This window comes from Eleutherodactylus coqui, chromosome 10 (genome assembly GCF_035609145.1).
Source record: "Eleutherodactylus coqui strain aEleCoq1 chromosome 10, aEleCoq1.hap1, whole genome shotgun sequence".
In the NCBI taxonomy this organism is placed as follows: Eukaryota; Metazoa; Chordata; class Amphibia; order Anura; family Eleutherodactylidae; genus Eleutherodactylus; species Eleutherodactylus coqui.
In genome coordinates this window covers 4,364,100-4,384,648 of record NC_089846.1, presented here as the reverse complement: position 1 = coordinate 4,384,648, position 20,549 = coordinate 4,364,100, and the positions used below count along the sequence as shown (strand labels likewise).

General features: G+C 52.2%; 2 protein-coding genes across 4 annotated transcripts in view; one reads left to right on the top strand and one right to left on the bottom strand.

Moving 5' to 3' along the window:
• Positions 1–153: 153 nt before the first annotated feature.
• On the top strand, positions 154–4,591 carry SSNA1 (SS nuclear autoantigen 1). Its single transcript, XM_066579714.1, has 3 exons — positions 154–298; positions 2,381–2,580; positions 4,398–4,591. Exons 1-3 carry the CDS (start codon positions 247–249, stop codon positions 4,494–4,496), a joined length of 351 nt encoding a protein of 116 aa, XP_066435811.1. The 5' UTR covers positions 154–246; the 3' UTR covers positions 4,497–4,591.
• A 996-nt stretch (positions 4,592–5,587) lies between these two features.
• Positions 5,588–20,549, bottom strand: part of LOC136579934 (multidrug and toxin extrusion protein 1-like) — a 30,076-nt gene continuing 15,114 nt past the window's right edge. For all 3 annotated transcript variants that reach the window (XM_066580038.1, XM_066580036.1, XM_066580039.1), the window contains 10 exons: positions 20,117–20,214; positions 18,825–18,938; positions 18,117–18,184; positions 16,779–16,887; positions 10,808–10,883; positions 8,926–8,995; positions 8,498–8,630; positions 8,177–8,271; positions 8,012–8,096; positions 5,588–6,155 (listed from right to left, as the gene is read on the bottom strand). In XM_066580038.1, the coding sequence (XP_066436135.1) occupies positions 5,968–6,155; positions 8,012–8,096; positions 8,177–8,271; positions 8,498–8,630; positions 8,926–8,995; positions 10,808–10,883; positions 16,779–16,887; positions 18,117–18,184; positions 18,825–18,938; positions 20,117–20,214 (1,036 nt within the window). In that variant the 3' untranslated portion in view covers positions 5,588–5,967. The remainder of the gene's footprint in view (positions 6,156–8,011; positions 8,097–8,176; positions 8,272–8,497; positions 8,631–8,925; positions 8,996–10,807; positions 10,884–16,778; positions 16,888–18,116; positions 18,185–18,824; positions 18,939–20,116; positions 20,215–20,549) is intronic.

The following is a 20,549-nucleotide window of genomic DNA, read 5'->3' as shown; positions in this document are numbered from 1 at the left end:
TCAGTGGACGGGTAGGCGTCGCATACCGATGACGTCGGAGAGACGGGCTGCCCGCCATCTCCATGGCAGCGAGAAACGCCGGTCGGCCTCGAGTGACGTCACCAAACATCTTCCGTCTCGTGAATATGAGGCACGTGACTCGTTTCATAGCTTCTTATAGGCTACTGGGCTGAAAGGGGCGTAGCTACAGGGCGCCGGATTACAGGCGGGCGGACCGGCGGAGACGTTACTAGAAGCGGCGAAGCGATGAGCCAACAGGGAGCGGCGCTGCAGAGCTACAACAACGAGCTGGTGAAATGTGAGGAAGGGGACACTTACCGGCGGACAACAACCCGACCTAAGTCACCTTCACCCGTGACCCCATACCTAAACCCTCACCCCGGCCCTACACCTGGACCATCACCTTCACCTCTGATTCCACACCTGGACCATCAGCCTCACCCCCACACCTGGACGGACAGTCAGCCTCACCCCTGACCCCATACCTGAACCCTGACCCACATCTGTACCATCACCTTCACCCCTGACCCCATACCATCACCCTCACACCTAAACCCACCTGGACCATCATCCCCCACCCACACCTGGACCATCAGCCTCACCCCCCACACCTGGACGGACCATCACCTTCACCTCTGGCCCCGTACCATCACCCTCACCTCTACCCCACATCTGTACCATCACCTTCACCCCTGACCCCATACCATCACCCTCACACCTGAACCCACCTGGACCATCACCCTCACCCCGACCCCACATTTGTACCATCACCCCTGACCCAAACCTGGAGCATCATACCATCACCCTCACCCCGACCCCACATCTGTACCATCACCCTCACACCTGACCCACACCTGGACCATCACCGTCACCTCTGGCCCCGTACCATCACCCTCACCCCGACCCCACACCCGTACCATCATCCTCACACCTGTACCATCATCCCCCACCCTCACCACTGACCCCACACCTGTACCATCACCTTCACCCCTGACCTCATACCATCACCCTCACACCTGTACCATCATCCCCCCACCCTCACCCCTGACCCACACCTGGAGCATCATACCCTCACCCCGACCACACATCTGTACCATCACCTTCACCCCTGACCCCATACCTGAACCCTCACCCCTGACCCATACCTGGACCATCATCCCTCCTATCTTCACCCAACCACACACCTGGACCATCACCCTCACCACTGACCCCACATTTGTACCTTCACCCCTGACCCCGTACCATCAACCTCACACCTGACCCACACCTGTACCATCACCTTCACCTCTGGCCCCGTACCATCATCCTCACACCTGACCCACACCTGTACCATCACCTTCACCTCTGGCCCCGTACCATCATCCTCACACCTGTACCATCATCCCCCCCACCCTTACCACTGACTCCACACCTGGATCATCACCTTCACCCCTGACCCCATACCATCCCCCTTACACCTGTACCATCACCTTCACCCCTGACCTCATACCATCACCCTCACACCTGTACCATCATTCCCCCCCACCCTCACCACTGACCCCCACACCTGGATCATCACCTTCACCCCTAACCTCATACCATCCCCCTTACACCTGTACCATCACCTTCACCCCTGACCTCATACCATCACCCTCACACCTGTACCATCATTCCCCCCACCCTCACCACTGATCCCACACCTGGACCATCACCCCTAACTTCACCCCTGAACCCTCACCCCTGGACCATCATTCCCCCCCCCCCTCACCCATCCTTACCACCTGAACCCTATTTCTTGAACGTTAGTCCTGAACCGTGACCCCCCTCATCACTCCTCTCGCGCCCCCCCCCCCCCCCCCCCCTCCTCATAATCCTTAGTAGGTTTACTGATTGTAGAACTATAACCCCCATCCTAATACCTGAACGTCCCGGCAGTCCAGCCTCCCTCATGGAGGATAACTGTGGAGCTGACGCCCCCTCTCCTCCCGTGGACCATCACCTCCAATACTCCTTCCCCTTAACCCTCGCTGTGCTCAGCAGCCCCTGCTCCCATAACCTCCCATCGCCCCCAGCACTTTCTCCGGACGGCCGTGTTCCTGCTCTCAGCAAGCTTTGTCACTCATACTCTCACTTCACCCCAAGAAGGCTGCTGCCTGGACTATGACTCCCATCCTCCCCTCTGTGACCTGCAGGGGTCTTGTTGGTGGTCTTTCTATTGGCCATCAGGGTGGGAGCGCATTTACTAAACGCACAGCTGTCAGGTGAAGGTGGACCCGAGGCACCTCCGAGGAGACTGCGCCCCGCTTGTTGCAGAATTTTCAACTCCACGAAATGTGGCGTGTGTAAACGGACCCGCAGCGGGCGATCTGCTCATGTCCACCATTTTTACTGCTGTTTTTAGGTATTGAAGATCTCTGCAGCAAAAGAGATGAACTGAATCACCAGATCCAACAGGAGGAGGAGGAGAAGAACAAACTGCAGAACGACATCCGCATTCTCACCGAGAAACTGGCCAGGGTCAACGAGAGCCTCGCCAGGAAGATGGCATCAAGGAATGAGTTTGATAAAACCATTGCAGAAACACAAGCTGCATATATGAAGGTAGAGACACCGAGTGCCAGGAGACAGACTGGGCACAACACAGCAGACGGGCCTTATTGTATCCAGCAACCAATCGCACAGCAGCTTTCACTTTTCAGAGTCAGAATATGTGATTGGTTGCTGGATACAATACTGCATACTCTGTACAAGTATATAACTACTATAATACTGCCCCCTATGTACAAGAATATAACTACTATAATACTGCCCCCTATGTACAAGAATATAACTACTATAATACTGCCTCCTATGTACAAGAATATAACTACTATAATACCCGCCTCCTATGTACAAGAATATAACTACTATAATACCGCCCCCTATGTACAAGAATATAACTACTATAATACTGCTCCTATGTACAAGAATATAACTACTATAATACCGCCTCCTATGTACAAGAATATAACTACTATAATACTGCCCCCTATGTACAAGAATATAACTACTATAATACTGCCTCCTATGTACAAGAATATAACTACTATAATACCGCCTCCAATGTACAAGAATATAACTACTATAATACCGCCCCTATGTACAAGAGTATAACTACTATAATACTGCTCCTATGTACAAGAATATAACTACTATAATACCGCCTCCTATGTACAAGAATATAACTACTATAATACTGCCCTCTATGTACAAGAATATAACTACTATAATACTGCCTCCAATGTACAAGAATATAACTACTATAATACTGCCCCCTATGTACAAGAATATAACTACTATAATACCGCCCCTATGTACAAGAGTATAACTACTATAATACTGCCCTCTATGTACAAGAATATAACTACTATAATACTGCCTCCTATGTACAAGAATATAACTACTATAATACCGCCTCCTATGTACAAGAATATAACTACTATAATACTGCCTCCTATGTACAAGAATATAACTACTATAATACTGCCCCCTATGTACAAGAATATAACTACTATAATACTGCCTCCTATGTACAAGAATATAACTACTATAATACTGCCCTCTATGTACAAGAATATAACTACTATAATACTGCCTCCAATGTACAAGAATATAACTACTATAATACTGCCCCCTATGTACAAGAATATAACTACTATAATACCGCCTCCTATGTACAAGAATATAACTACTATAATACCGCCTCCTATGTACAAGAATATAACTACTATAATACTGCCCCCTATGTACAAGAATATAACTACTATAATACTGCCCCCTATGTACAAGAATATAACTACTATAATACTGCCCCCTATGTACAAGAATATAACTACTATAATACCGCCTCCTATGTATAAGAATATAACTACTATAATACTGCCCCCTATGTACAAGAATATAACTACTATAATACTGCCTCCTATGTACAAGAATATAACTACTATAATACTGCCTCCTATGTACAAGAATATAACTACTATAATACCGCCTCCTATGTACAAGAATATAACTACTATAATACTGCCCCCTATGTACAAGAATATAACTACTATAATACTGCCGCTATGTACAAGAATATAACTACTATAATACCGCCTCCTATGTACAAGAATATAACTACTATAATACCGCCTCCTATGTACAAGAATATAACTACTATAATACCGCCTCCTATGTACAAGAATATAACTACTATAATACTGCCCCCTATGTACAAGAATATAACTACTATAATACTGCTCCTATGTACAAGAATATAACTACTATAATACTGCCCCCCTATGTGCAAGAATATAACTACTATAATACTGCCCCCTATAGATAAGATGTCCCCTTGCAGGATGACGACACATTGTGGGTTTTCTGCTCTCTTGCAGATCCTGGAGAGCTCGCAGACGTTACTGAATGTGCTGAAGAGGGAGGCGGGTAATTTTGGGAAAGCCAGTGAAGTCCGAGGCCATGCTCCCAGCACGTGACCCCACGGATGTTCCCGGGATGAGATGACACAGTTTGTGTATTATAGTGTTTTTATATTAAGCTATCCTGTGTAATAAAGAGGGCGGAGCCTGCAGCCGTGTCCATCTCCGTTCTGTGCCAGCGGGATACTGATCCGCAGAGAGCTCCCACCTTGTTCTCCACTGTACTGACACCTCGGAGCTGAAGTGCTCCCCCTCCACACAATGCAGCACCCCCTCTTCTGCACCCCTAAACTGCTGCACCTGCCTCACATCCCGGAGGATTCCGCTCTGTTGCCTTCATTGTAATGGAGCATCACAGAGAGAGGGATGCTTGTCTGTATGATCGCATGTGGCTGCAGGCTGCTGGGAGTTGTAGTTCCCCTCCCAGCTGCCGATCACCAATGAAGACCAAGTTGTACATAAGTAAAACTTTTTTCCTGTGCAACGAGAAGTTCTGCAGCTGCCTGAGAGGTTTGTGTTTCACATCTTCCCTCCTTGCTGTCAGTGAATGGAAAAATCCTTGCCTCCATCCCAAAGCTGCCCCCTTGTAGAGACGCCTTCTGATCATCCGCTGCGGTTTCACCCGTCTAGACAATTCTGTAAATTAATTAATCTGCGACACGAATCTCAGTTCGTTACAGTGTGTCAGCGCCGGTGATGTGAGTCTGGAGCTGAGGGCATCATCCAGACCGATGGCATTGTAACAAAGCCTCAGCTGGGAGAAAATTAGAATAGGTTTGGATACGATTGGATTTCAGCCCCTGCGTCAACACAAGTGTTCCTATTAGCTGACAGCAAGCAGAGGAATTAAAACACAAAAAGGGGAAACTTACTGAGCGTCTCCTATCCGGCTCCGGCTTAGTATAATTTCCCCGTCATGCGTTTACACGAACAGGCGTGGGCGTCTACCTCTGCAGCACGCAGCTCTGCATATGTGATGTGCCCACAGGTAATGTACGCCGTGGCCGACCTTCCTGGGGTAAATCATGTATTGGTCTGGCCCCGCCCCGTCCCAACAAGCCCTGCCCATTTGTCACCACGGTGGACGTCCCACCTCAGAAAGAAGGAAAGTCGTACATTTTTGTAAAGTACCGACTCTGCACAAAAACTTGTTGTTTTTTTTAATGCCAGAAACCGCCTTAAGCTGGCTTATAAATGTGCGCAGAGTCGGTCGGCGAGGTGCAGAACGTTTGTTATCCAGCGGACGCTGTGTTGATCCGAGGTGGCGCGGCGCCGACTCCTCCCTCGTACAAATAGAGGGTTTGGCGCACGGTTTGTTTTCATTAAAAATAAATGTCTCTTTACACGTAAGCCATAATAATACGGCCGCTCTGGCCCGGCGCAGTCCTGCTTTACTGCCTGCTGTGATGTGTGCAGGATCGGGCCGCTGCTCTCTGGTGTCATCAGTGAGGCAGGAGGCCGGGCATCGTCCATACAGCTGCCTCATAGACACCGTGTCTTGTGCTGCATTCAGTCCCCGGAGCAGCGCTCACACACACAGTCTGATTAATATCCCGATCATTAGGACGGTGACGGAGGCGATCAGAGCCAGCGCACGCTGCAGCAGCAGCCGCCTCCTGGACAGGGGGGTGCAGGTGTAGTCAGGCTGCAGGGGGTCCGCTCTCTGCTCACTCTCCGTGTCTGTGGGGCTCAACGTTTTGGGCTCCTCTGTGACTTCTGTGGAGGACAGAATGGTCAGTGATAGAGGTGCAAGAAAAAGTAAGTGAACCCTTTTGGAATTCCCTCATTGATTATTAATAAAATGGGGTCTGATTGTATGAAGTCACAGTTATAGACAACAGACAGATGTGCCACTCATCACCCACAGGGCAGGAGAAAAAGTAAGTGAACCCTTGAGCTTAATAACATGTGGATTCCCTTTAGCTGCAGTCTCTTCCAAACATTTCCTTTGGATTAGTACAACATTTAGGGTGATGTTTGGCGCGGTCCTCCCTGCGCCCGGGTCGCGGCGCCGCAGTGTTTCTGGCACGCCTGGTCGGGTTAAGATCATAAATCTTTATTTTCTCCGTCTTTAGTTGATTTCCTTGTGATTTTTGGGTCGTTATCTTGTTGCAGCATCGAATGTCTCCTCGGCTCCAGGTCTTGGACGCTCCTCACCGCCCGGCAGAGATGCTCATTCTCTAGACTGTTTCTTTAATGATCACAAGATGTCCAGTCTGAGGAGCGAAAAACCCAGACCGCGATGCCCTCTCCCTCCCACGGCCCCGGACCGCGATGCCCTCTCCCTCCCACGGCCCCGGACCGCGATGCCCTCTCCCTCCCACGGCCCCGGACCGCGATGCCCTCTCCCTCCCACGGCCCCGGACCGCGATGCCCTCTCCCTCCCACGGCCCCGGACCGCGATGCCCTCTCCCTCCCACGGCCCCGGACCGCGATGCCCTCTCCCTCCCACGGCCCCGGACCGCGATGCCCTCTCCCTCCCACGGCCCCGGACCGCGATGCCCTCTCCCTCCCACGGCCCCGGACCGCGATGCCCTCTCCCTCCCACGGCCCCGGACCGCGATGCCCTCTCCCTCCCACGGCCCCGGACCGCGATGCCCTCTCCCTCCCACGGCCCCGGACCGCGATGCCCTCTCCCTCCCACGGCCCCGGACCGCGATGCCCTCTCCCTCCCACGGCCCCGGACCGCGATGCCCTCTCCCTCCCACGGCCCCGGACCGCGATGCCCTCTCCCTCCCACGGCCCCGGACCGCGATGCCCTCTCCCTCCCACGGCCCCGGACCGCGATGCCCTCTCCCTCCCACGGCCCCGGACCGCGATGCCCTCTCCCTCCCACGGCCCCGGACCGCGATGCCCTCTCCCTCCCACGGCCCCGGACCGCGATGCCCTCTCCTCCCACGGCCCCGGACCGCGATGCCCTCTCCCCCACAATCCGGAACCGTTATGTCTTCTTCCCCACGGCCCCTCCACCATAGGTTCACGGTTGAATGAGATTTGGAGTTGGTGGGTAGTGCTCTTCTTTATCCGCTCGTGTCTCGTCCACCCGGGGCCCTTCATTGGTCTTGGGCCACATTGTCTTTTTCCTAGCAGCAGCTTCTCTGTGGTCCCTTTCCATGATCACCATGCTTGGTCAGCGTTTCCCTACACTGCACACCTGAACAGAGGTCTCTGCGGTCTGTAGACTCTGCTGCAGTTCCTCTTCAGTTCTTCCGGGTTGCCCGTTCTCCTAAACTAATATTTGTACCCACTTCCCCCTCACAAGTTTGATATTGCGGCATCCATAACTACTGGTACAATAAAATAATACCCTTCTATCCTGGAGGCCAAGTGATGAAAGCAGCAATCTGTACCCAAAAGTGCTACAAATAAACCAAGCGCAGCAGAGCTCCGCCGGGGGAGGGGCAGAAAGGGTCGGGGATCGTGAGAGCAGCGATGCAAAAATAAAAATTCCAAAAAGGTTTTATTGTGGAAAAAACAAAAAAAATGTTGCTCTCATCGTAATTTCATCTAACAGGGTGATCTAGAACCTTAGTACACTGGGGCTTTAGGTGGCAGGAATGGCGCGTACGTACCCATCAGCGCCGCCCCCTGGTAGATGGCCGCCTTGTTCTGCAGGTCCCGTGTCATCCGAACCCGCTGCTTGGTTCTGGCCTGTGCCTGAAAGAATAATAAGGGGTGAAATCGGGGCGCACATCACCCCCCGGCTGTCGGGGCGACAGGCACTGCTGGACACCAACCTCCTGCGATGCCTTGTCCCAGTCGATCTTAAATACGAAGATTAAGAAGGTGATGACCTGCAGCAGCGCACAGAGGAGGATCCCGAGCCAGAACCCTGCGACAAGAGAGGCAGCCGTCATCTCGCTGGCAGCCACACTGAGAGCGCAGCTCCTGCTGCCACAGGGCTGGTGAGGAATACAGGAAAACTCTGGGGTACGTCTAAGCTGCAGAGAGCGGCCGTGCTCCAGTCACACCCAGAGCTGCATTCAGACTGCTGCTGGTTGTATTTTATGTCATACCTACCAGGTCGGACCCGGCTCTACAGGATCAGAACTAATTACCCAGAATTCCCATCTTGGCGGCAAACATCAAGGAGATTCCCACGGGAAGACCGATGACGTAATAGCCGACAGCATGGAAAATGGCGCCAATCTTCTGCTTTCCGGTACCGCGGAGAACACCGCCACACGTGGCCTACAAGAATGACCGCCATCAAGATCTGATAATCCGGGACCACTAATTAATTTAGTGTACATGGAATGGGTGGTAAAAAAAGGGGATTTGCTGGTATGACCCTGTGACAACACTTCCTGTTCCGATTTGTGTCGAGTTGAGTGTTTGCATAGACACATTGTTTGCATCCAGATCATCATTGCTGGCTTATAACAGTAGACCCGCCCCTGTGACAGCACTAACGATGGCCAGAGCCCCGACAGGAAGTGTTTTCATAGGAACAAGGCATGACTCCAATATAAAATGGGTTTCTCACCACACATCCATCAAAGAGATGAGTGCCAGCGTAGACGGGAAGAACGGAGCTGACCAGCACCACGATCCCCCTGTAGGACAGAGAACACGCCGCTGTCAGATGGCAGAGAAAATCGTGCGCAAATCTTGAACCCCATTCCTTTGAACGGGTCGTACACAGGAGCGAGGTAAAAAAAAAAAAAATTTTCCTGCCATCACACTGTGGGGAAAAAAACAAAATCGCAGCATGTTCCATCTTTGGGCCGACCGTCGTAATGCATCGGCGAGCGCGCTGCACGCAAGTGTGATGCCATGTGAGGCTGCCTATTTAAAACAATGGGAAACACTCCGCTTTCAGCCGCGGCGGAGGATTGCGACTTTCCTGAAGTGATAGGAGGCGGTTTTGACACAGACACCTAGCATCCACGGGGAAATCGCGTGTTGGCGAGCGCGGTATGGAGCCGAGTCCCACGGTTTGAGATCGCCCTCGCCCGTATGAAATTAGCCTAAAGCCACTGAAAGGCTTCCCGCGGCGTACGTGAATTATCCTGGGACCGCCTGATGGGCGGCTCGCCACCGCCGGTGGTCCGGGCTCCCTTCCTCTTCGGCCATAAACGCCCCTTCTATAATGGTGGCCGTCTCCGGCTGCTGCAGGCGTCATGTATTTCACGTACGGCGCCGCTGGGACTCCTCGCCAGGAATGACGCGTGCGATCCTCAGCGCATACCGCAGCTTTATCTACAGACGGGAGTCACAGCGCACGGAGGCAGCGGCGCCGGCTCAGCCATCAGTCAGTCGCTCCTGCAGCGCTATATTAACCCCTTCAACACCAAGCCTGTTTGGGTCTTAATGACCCGGCAAATTTTGGAAACCTGGCATGTAGCAGAGAATAACTCTGTAAGGAGCGTTCACACAGGATGTTCTGCAGCAGCGCTGTGCACCCCCCGCCATGGTCAGCCCCAAATCCACTGCGCTAATTTGCTTTTGGTGCAGAACTGAAAATATGGGTATCCGTCGGGCACTTCTGCATCAGTATCCGCAGTTAGCCGAACAGATTTTGGTGCCGAGTCCAGGGACGGCGTATTCCTCCACACAGCTGCGTACCCCCCCCCCCCACCCGCCCGCCCGTGCCGCGGCGCCAATCTCATTTTTTCCTATTGAAAATACATGTAATTTTTACATGTGAAAAATCTAAATTAAAAAAAAGCAGCCGTGCGTTCGGCGCTCTGACGCGGTTTTCTTGCAAATCGCAACACACTTGCAGTAAACATCACAATTTTACAAGCCCGCTATTGATCGGAGTTTCTCGGATGGATCCTGCATTCGCCTGTGTGAGTATACACTTAGAGGGCGACCGGCCAGCGCTGTGATGTCAGAGATGACCTCATTGGTCCGCATTGCGGCACCCTACAAGCTGTTAGTACTGCCCTCTTCTGGGTGGGGCTGCAATCACTGGCGGAGCGGGAGACATGTTGACGTTGGTGCTGCACAGAGAGCCGACAGCAGTGCCGTAAATTTACCACTGGCGGTCGCTAAGAGGTTAAAGAAGAATCGCCCAACAACAAGCCGTGCAGCGAGCATCCTGTCAGACCGTCGGTCCAAGAGAAAGTTCATCCGTGCGAAAAAGAAGATGGAGGTACATGCGTTCTTCTCACGTGCGAGTTCCATCCATATCGCATATCGCACGGACAGAACTCGCGTGTCAAATTCACCCGTGTAGCAGAGAAGTGCCGTCTGCGGAGATTTACCAGCCGTGACCGAGTGCGCAGAGAAGACCGTGTCCAGACACGACCAAGGACACGGGGAGTCAATGACAGCGCCAAACCTTGGGGAGATATCTGTCCTGAAGGACTACGAAAACACTGCGTGCGAGCGAGATTTAAAGGGGCAGCGCCCCCGCTTACTCATCTGAAGTGAAGATGTAGCCAATCACGTTCTTCAGGCTGACCATCAGGATAGAAGAGGCCAGGGCACAGGTTTCTGAAAGAAGGAGAACGCCAGATTATCCTTACAGGCTGCAGCAGCGCAGAGCATTACAGAGGAGGGCGAGGATGCGGGCACGGACGGGGACAGGGAGGGCGCGGGCAGGGAGGGTACGGGCACGGACGGGGACAGGGAGGATGCGGGCAGGGAGGATGCGGGCACGGACGGGGACAGGGAGGATGCGGGCAGGGAGGACGCTGAGTGTAGAACGATCGGGCTCCTTGCTGACCTTGTGGGGGGCAGCTAGGGGCGCCCCAAGACTTTATGCTGCCTGAGGTGAAGTGAGAAATGGTGCCCCAACTAAAAACACTCATTTTACAGGCATTTAAAGCGCCAATACACAAGACACCCAACACCTATCAGAACGTGTCTGCAGTGTAAGAGTCATAGCGGCCCCAGTAATCACAGTCACTCCCACAGTGACCCCAGTAGTACTAGTGACCCCAATAGTAAGTGTCCCCCTTAATGGCTCCAATAGTCATACATCTTCTTACGGCGGTGGCTCAGCTGACTACTGACAGCCCGGCTCCTGCTCTAATAGCCGGGAGGGGAGAAACCTCCGATCCTGGCAGCTTAACCCCTTACATGCCACAATCAATAGCAGCTGCAGCCTGTAAGAGGATGACAGGGGGTTCCTTCTGTCACCCATCAGCACCCCGCAGTGCGACCACAAGGTACCAGTAGCATCACAAAGGTCTCCATGTCTGCGATGTAACGCAGACTATTGGGTCCCGCCTCCTGAGGAGTCTAATAGGCTGCTGTCCTAGGATTAGTAGAGTGCAGTTCATAATTAATGCAGCGTACTATCCTACAGATCCGACGATCGCAACTTCAAGTCAATAAAGTTTAATTCAAGGAAAAAAAAAAAATCTAACCATTTTTTCCATCCCCCCCCCCCCCCCCCTTCCTTAAAATAAAAGTTCTACAACACATTATATGTCCACCAGAGTGCGGCCAGTAACATCTCCAGCACATTATATGTCCCCCAGAGTGCGGCCAGTAACCTCTCCAACACATTATATGTCCCCCAGAGTGCGGCCAGTAACCTCTCCAACACATTATAGGTCCCCCAGAGTGCGGCCAGTAACATCTCCAACACATTATATGTCCCCCAGAGTGCGGCCAGTAACCTCTCCAACACATTATATGTCCCCCAGAGTGCAGCCAGTAACATCTCCAACACATTATATGTCCCCCAGAGTGCAGCCAGTAACATCTCCAACACATTATATGTCCCCCAGAGTGCGGCCAGTAACATCTCCAACACATTATATGTCCCCCAGAGTGCGGCCAGTAACATCTCCAACACATTATATGTCCCCAGAGTGCGGCCAGTAACATCTCCAACACATTATATGTCCCCCAGAGTGCGGCCAGTAACATCTCCAACACATTATATGTCCCCAGAGTGCAGCCAGTAACATCTCCAACACATTATATATCCCCCAGAGTGCAGCCAGTAACATCTCCAACACATTATATGTCCCCCAGAGTGCGGCCAGTAACATCTCCAACACATTATATGTCCCCCGGAGTGCAGCCAGTAACATCTCCAACACAATATATGTCCCCCAGAGTGCGGCCAGTAACATCTCCAACACATTATGTGTCCCCCAGAGTGCGGCCAGTAACATCTCCAACACATTATATGTCCCCCAGAGTGCAGCCAGTAACATCTCCACCACATTAGATGTCCCCCAGAGTGCAGCCAGTAACATCTCCAACACATTAAATGTCCCCCAGAGTGCAGCCAGTAACATCTCCAACACATTATATGTCCCCAGAGTGCAGCCAGTAACATCTCCAACACATTATATGTCCCCAGAGTGCAGCCAGTAACATCTCCAACACATTATATATCCCCCAGAGTGCAGCCAGTAACATCTCCAACACATTATATGTCCCCCAGAGTGCGGCCAGTAACATCTCCAACACATTATATGTCCCCAGAGTGCAGCCAGTAACATCTCCAACACATTATATATCCCCCAGAGTGCAGCCAGTAACATCTCCAACACATTATATGTCCCCCAGAGTGCGGCCAGTAACATCTCCAACACATTATATGTCCCCCGGAGTGCGGCCAGTAACATCTCCAACACATTATATGTCCCCCGGAGTGCGGCCAGTAACATCTCCAACACATTATATGTCCCCCAGAGTGCGGCCAGTAACATCTCCAACACATTATATGTCCCCCAGAGTGCGGCCAGTAACATCTCCAACACATTATATGTCCCCCAGAGTGCAGCCAGTAACATCTCCAACACATTATATGTCCCCCAGAGTGCGGCCAGGAACATCTCCAACACATTATATGTCCCCCAGAGTGCGGCCAGGAACATCTCCAACACATTATATGTCCCCCAGAGTGCGGCCAGTAACATCTCCAACACATTATATGTCCCCCAGAGTGCGGCCAGTAACATCTCCACCACATTAGATGTCCCCCAGAGTGCGGCCAGTAACATCTCCAACACATTATATGTCCCCCAGAGTGCGGCCAGTAACATCTCCAACACATTAAATGTCCCCCAGAGTGCAGCCAGTAACATCTCCACCACATTAGATGTCCCCCAGAGTGCAGCCAGTAACATCTCCAACACATTATATGTCCCCCAGAGTGCGGCCAGTAACATCTCCAACACATTATATGTCCCCCAGAGTGCAGCCAGTAACATCTCCAACACATTATATGTCCCCCAGAGTGCGGCCAGTAACATCTCCAACACATTATATGTCCCCAGAGTGCAGCCAGTAACATCTCCAACACATTATATATCCCCCAGAGTGCAGCCAGTAACATCTCCAACACATTATATGTCCCCCAGAGTGCGGCCAGTAACATCTCCAACACATTATATGTCCCCCGGAGTGCAGCCAGTAACATCTCCAACACATTATATGTCCCCCAGAGTGCGGCCAGTAACATCTCCAACACATTATATGTCCCCCAGAGTGCGGCCAGTAACATCTCCAACACATTATATGTCCCCCAGAGTGCGGCCAGTAACATCTCCAACACATTATATGTCCCCCAGAGTGCGGCCAGTAACATCTCCAACACATTATATGTCCCCCAGAGTGCAGCTAGTAACATCTCCAACCCATTATATGTCCTCCAGAGTGCAGCCAGTAACATCTCCAACACATTATATGTCCTCCAGAGTGCAGCCAGTAACATCTCCAACACATTATATGTCCCCCAGAGTGCGGCCAGGAACATCTCCAACACATTATATGTCCCCCAGAGTGCGGCCAGTAACATCTCCAACACATTATATGTCCCCCAGAGTGCGGCCAGTAACATCTCCAACACATTATATGTCCCCAAGAGTGTGGCCAGTAACATCTCCAACCCATTATATGTCCCCCAGAGTGCAGCCAGTAACATCTCCAACACATTATATGTCCCCCAGAGTGCGGCCAGTAACATCTCCACCACATTATATGTCCCCCAGAGTGCGGCCAGTAACATCTCCAACACATTATATGTCCCCCAGAGTGCAGCCAGTAACATCTCCAACACATTATATGTCCTCCAGAGTGCGGCCAGTAACATCTCCAACACATTATATGTCCCCCAGAGTGCGGCCAGTAACATCTCCAACACATTATATGTCCCCCAGAGTGCAGCCAGTAACATCTCCAACACATTATATGTCCCCCAGAGTGCGGCCAGTAACATCTCCAACACATTATATGTCCCCCAGAGTGCAGCCAGTAACATCTCCAACACATTATATGTCCCCCAGAGTGCAGCCAGTAACATCTCCAACACATTATATGTCCCCCAGAGTGCAGCCAGTAACATCTCCAACACACTATACGTCCCCCAGAGTGCGGCCAGTACAACTTGTCCCGAAAAAAAAGCCCTCATACGGCTGTCAGTGAGTCGTGGCTCTTATAAAGTGATGATGAAAATCACTTGGTCCATAAGGCAAAAATAGGCTTGTCACTAAGGGGTTAATGGCCCCAATAGTAATAGTGAACCCCACAGTGGTCCTAGTAATAATATTGTTTAGTCACAGAGTGCAGGATAGTCCAAGAAATTCTGACTAGCCCTTCACAGAGTAGACTGTTACTAAAATGATTGCTTTATTATATACGATTAAAAGAAGAGACATACATGAGGGCACAGACGGACCGTAGGGGGCGCCCTCAATGAGAGGCCAGTGGGCGCATCAACAGGGCCGGTAGACAGCGACAAACTTGGTGCATGCTCAGACATATATAAAAATCGATAACTAGACGACCAGTGTACACTTTGATGGCCCCTTAACAGGATTTAATAAGGGACGATTCTTTGTAGACTTGACCGATTTACAGTAGGTACCGATTCCTCTAATGCCTAGACCCTTGCAGATCCTGTATTTCCCTAAATTGTAGGTAGACACAGGGTCTAGGCTGAGTCTACCATCAAGGCTACGGGTCACACCGCTCTATCTCACACACACCAGGTCTATCTTACCTATCTCACCTCTTAGAGGGCAGACACCTTGCTGCCTTCTAGCTTAGGGAAAGCCATTTAGAAAACAAGGTCTCTAACATTAGGAATCATGATTGATCAGCAGCGTTCTGCTACGATGGGCTCTTTATTGGCCACATAAAGAGGACTATATATATCGGATATCTTCTAAGCGATCCGTGAACGAACTGGCTATATTGTCTCTTTGGGACTTGGCTGATATCCATAGGAATTCCCTGAGCAATAGTCATACACGGATACCGAGGGCCATCGAGACCCCAGCAGTGATCCTGATCGTTTAGGATACTATGGACAGGGTTACTGAGTGATATTACCTCAGTCAGATATCCCCCCTCTGGGACCAGCAGCTTACCCCGCTGACAGCACAGCATCGGTTGGCCTTATCAGTTAGTTCTGCTTCACAATGAATTAGCAGAGAATAGTTCTCCAGCAGAAACCTTGTACTGCGGCAGCCATAGTAAACCCTCAGCACATCCGCCACCAGCGCCTGCGTGCATTGTTGTTCACAAGTCCATACATCCGGCAGGACCGGCGGCGACTGCAGCGCCGACACTCAGGCTGTAAATTACCTCTGTAGCTCGTTAACCTCCTGAAGATCCAAAAAATTAGCGGTGAAACGCGTTAGTAACCTCCGAGTGTGTTTAGCTTAAATTGCCACCATATTAGACCTAGACCCTGCATCTACATACAATTTAGGGAAAGACAGGATCTTCAAGGGTCTAGGCATTAGAGGAACCGGTACCTACCGTAAATCAGTCGGGTCTATAAGGCCCCGTCTCTTATATAACAGCCAATCCCATTAGGGGCCATCACAGCGCACCCAGCTCACTGGTCGTCCAGTCATCGATCTTATATGTCTGAGCGTGCACCAAGTTTGTCGCTGTCTGCCGGCCCTGTTGATGCGCCCCCTGGTCCTCTCCCTCATTGAGGGCGCCCCCTAGGGTCCATCTGTGCCCTCATGTATGTCTGTTCTTTCAAAGCAATCATTTTAGTAACAGTCTACTCTGTGAAGGGCTAGTAATAATATGGACCCCAATAGGAAGGGTTTCCTCTGTAGCTTCAGTAGTAATAGGGACCCCCATAGTTCACCTCCACCAACAAGCATGCAGCTGACTGACCCCATTGCTCCCATCCGGGGGTGGCTGCCACTACTGTGATCCGGAGCGCAGAGGTCAGGGGTCACAATCTGATCACTGTAGCATCTGCTGTCATTGGCCGGGGCATTGGGGCTGAAGGCTCATCAGGTTGTTGCCAGCTGGCCTGGCAATTATTAGCTGGGTGGCAACCCACCGCCGCCCTGGGGTCCTGCAGACCGCTGCCTGAAGCGGCAGGCTCAGGTCACCTCATAGGGGCAGCAACATGTCTACCCGTGTGATGCTAGAGAGGTCTCTGTGATTCTTTACCTGTCATCAATATGGCGACAACCATTGATTTCTTGGCTTGAATGATGTCCCCAGCCCCCAGAGCGTGACCCACCCGGACGCTGACGGCAATGCTGAACCCCAGTGGCACCTGCGGAGCGAAAATAGTGCAACATTATAATACCTCATCTAACCTGGTGGGTCGCTACATCAGCAAAGACTGCTGAAGGGTCGATCAATGGCCGGCTATGTAGGAATCCTGGCGGGCACATAGGTGAGACAGGGTGATGGGACAGCGGAGCAGCGGGTGACAGGGGAGCGCAGAGGCGGGTGACAGGAGAGTGGAACCGTGGGACAGGTGAGCACAGAGGCGGGTGACGGGGCAGCGCAGAGGTGGGTGACAGGAGAATGGAGCCGCGGGACAGGTGAGCGCAGAGGCGGGTGACGGGGGAGCGCAGAGGCGGGTGACGGGGGAGCGCAGAGGCGGGTGACGGGGGAGCGGAGCCATGGGACAGGTGAGCACAGAGGCGGGTGACGGGGAGCGCAGAGGCAAGTGACGGGAGAGCGGAGTCGTGGGACAGGTGAGCACAGAGGTGGGTGACAGGGGAGCGCAGAGGCGGGTGACGGGGGAGCGGAGCCGTGGGACAGGTGAGCACAGAGGCGGGCGACCGGGGAGCGCAGAGGCGGGTGACGGAAGAGCGGAGCTGTGGATGACGGGGGAGCGCAGAGGCAGGTGACGGAAGAGCGGAGCTGCGGATGACGGGGGAGCGCAGAGGCAGGTGATCGGGGAGCGCATAGGCGGGTGACATGAGAGTGGAGCCATGGGACAGATGAGCACAGAGGCGGGTGACGGGGGAGCGGAGTTGTGGGACAGGTGAGCACAGAGGTGGGTGACGGGGGAGCGCAGAGGCGGGTGACGGGGGAGCAGAGCCGTGGGACAGGTGAGCACAGAGGCGGGTGACGGGGAGCGCAGAGGCAAGTGACAGGAGAGTGGAGCCGCGGGACAGGTGAGCACAGAGGCAGGTGACGGGGGAGCGCAGAGGCAGGTGATGGGGGAGCACAGAGGCGGGTGACGGGGGAGCGGAGCCATGGGACAGGTGAGCACAGAGGCGGGTGACGGGGAGCGCAGAGGCAAGTGACGGGAGAGCGGAGTCGTGGGACAGGTGATTACAGAGGTGGGTGACAGGGGAGCGCAGAGGCGGGTGACGGGGGAGCGGAGCCGTGGGACAGGTAAGCGCAGAGGCGGGTGACCGGGGAGCGCAGAGGCGAGTGACGGAAGAGCGGAGCTGCGGGTGATGGGGGAACACACAGGCAAGTGATGGGAGAGCGGAGCCGCGGGAGGGGAGAGCAGGACGGAGGTGAAGGACTGTAAACACTTACCATAAAGAAAATGGTAGCCATCTGATAAATAATAGTTTGAGCCCCGAGATCTTCCACGCTGAGGACGCCTGGGGGACACAGAATGGTTATAGTGGAGAACAGCCCCCTTTATTAACCCTTCCCATTGCAGCCCCCTTTTTTTTCTCTCTTTTCCCTCCCCATTTTCAAGAAATCCTCATTATTTCGCGGTGACGTCGCTACACGGGGCTTGTTTTTGTAAGACAAAAGTTGTATTTTTCTGTGGCATCGTGCGAGGTACCTTATAATGTGCTGTCAGGAAGGGGTTAACGGACTGACCGACTGATGACCGATCCCATCCCGGGAGCTACTGCAGTGTGTATGGAGCTTTGTGGCGATCAGGCGGATCCTGCGAATAGGTCATCAATAGTTCAGGCCTGGCGTAACTTATCACAGGAGACGGCGGGAGTCGTTGCACCATATTTGATAAATAGCGGATGCCTCGTAATAAGTGTGAGATCCGCGTCAGAATCCACACCAAGTAGTGCGAATGGCGAGAATTTTGTCCGCTGTGGAAAATCTGCAGCAAATCCGCCACATGTAAACGCAATCTTACAGCGTCAGCGAGGCCGCGCGGCTGCCGGACGGGGAAGCCAAGACACTGGGGGCTCCAACAAGGGTATTATGTCCCCACCCCCACAATACCAGATCTTATCCGGTCAGACCAGCCAGACGCTTCCTGTAACTTACCGGACAAGATGATCCCGATCTCAAACGCCCACCACTCTATACAGACCATGAGCATGCTGGGAATGGCGAGACGGATGAACGAGCCCCAGTCCTCAAAGCAGGCCATGGACCACCCTGCGGAGAGCCGCACTTAGATCTCATTCCATAGGTTTCAAAACTTATGTCTATAGCCTTGTTAATATCTCCGTTTCCTGTCAGTGAGTGAAATCCAACATGCGCAGATGTAAGACTTCTCACAGCTGAGGGTTCCTCACAGTTGTATCCAGTCTACACAATCCTCTGTGACTCCAGACTGATACATTGTAGCCAAGTATCAGGACATGAGACTGACTTGTATCTGGCTCTCAGACGATTGTCTAGCCTTGATGAAATTGTAACAAACCCTCAGCTGTGAGAAGCATAGGGCGAGGTCACATGGCAAATTTTTATGCAGACTCTGCATCCCCTTATAGTGGCGATCCGACTGCAGCCCACGAGGTGCAGAAGTTTTCCACAGGTTGGCACATTTACTAAAGCTTTTCTGCCAGTTTCTGCTTGTCATTATGCAAAAATTTGCAATTTTTGTAGCGTTTTACGCCAGCTCCGCAACGTTTTCTGAAAAGTGGGCGGGGCTTGTCAGGGTGGCCCCTGCAAACTGACACATTTACGTATAATCCACACCAGAAGCTGGCATAAAGTATAGCAGAACATGCGCCGGGTCCGACCTGCCGTGTATTTCTGGGGAGGCACACGGATGTTCCTGCCCCTCTTCATGTATTCAGCGCGCCAATCATGCTCCGCCCGGCGTCAGAAATGTCTTAGTAAATTTCCCCCATAGATTTCAAATCCGTGTGTGGAAAACCAGATGTGCCGCGTCTCTTCTTCACGCCGATTCTGCGCGGTTTCAGTGGTAATTCAATGAGAAGCAGCTCAGACAGTCGGGTAACCTCGACGAAAATTCGCAACTTCGGAGGCGCAATCCAGGTTGAAAAATCCACATCAGGTTCTGCCATGTGAAGGTACCCTTAGCAACATGACAGGCATTCAGCCACTCTTGTTTATCTAGAATGCTCCCATTCACTGACAGCAAGCAGAGATCTTGCTAACAATGACAAAGTAAAAGCACAACGTATAATAAACCCCTATGGGATCTAGAGATCTCCCTAAAACAATGCCCCCTGCAGGCCCCCCAGTGAAGAGTACTGCAGTCAGTCTCTCCCAACTGTGAAATGGCTGATAACAGAGAACAACAGAATAATGGCATAAGTATGTTATAGCATATCACATAGGACATGAGCTCTACCGGTCGGTACCTCCCCACGTGTCCCGCTGAAGCTTCTTCCACACGATGTAGAAGAATAACAGAACCGCCTGGACGTACTGAGATAAAGTATTGGCGCAGGCCGAGCCCCTGCGGGGAAAGAGAGGAGCGTTCCACAATGTCCAACACCATTCATATCTACTGCAATTAAAGGGACTGTCCTCTGCGGTCCGAGCCTTCCTCGTAAGTCCAGCTGGTCAGGTGGCCGGAGGCTTCACACCCAACATCTGGAAATCACTCAACACCCAGTGGCTATTAGCACTGATTGCAGTAGTTAACTCTTTAGATGCCAAAAGTTAGCGCAGGGGGGCCCTTCACGGACCCCATTGGCACCCCCCACAGCACAATCAGGGGTGCTGATGGGCTAGCATGGCAGCCCAGAGCTTACTGAAGGCTTCCAGGGCTGCCAGGTATAGATTTCTATC

Bases quoted from the DNA above. Each gene is read 5' to 3' on its own strand.
- SSNA1 (XM_066579714.1), top strand. From the start codon at position 247: ATGAGCCAACAGGGAGCGGCGCTGCAGAGCTACAACAACGAGCTGGTG. The intron at 299-2,380 runs GTGAGGAAGGGG...TGCTGTTTTTAG, and splicing joins CAACAACGAGCTGGTGAAAT to GTATTGAAGATCTCTGCAGC. The intron at 2,581-4,397 runs GTAGAGACACCG...GCTCTCTTGCAG, and splicing joins CACAAGCTGCATATATGAAG to ATCCTGGAGAGCTCGCAGAC.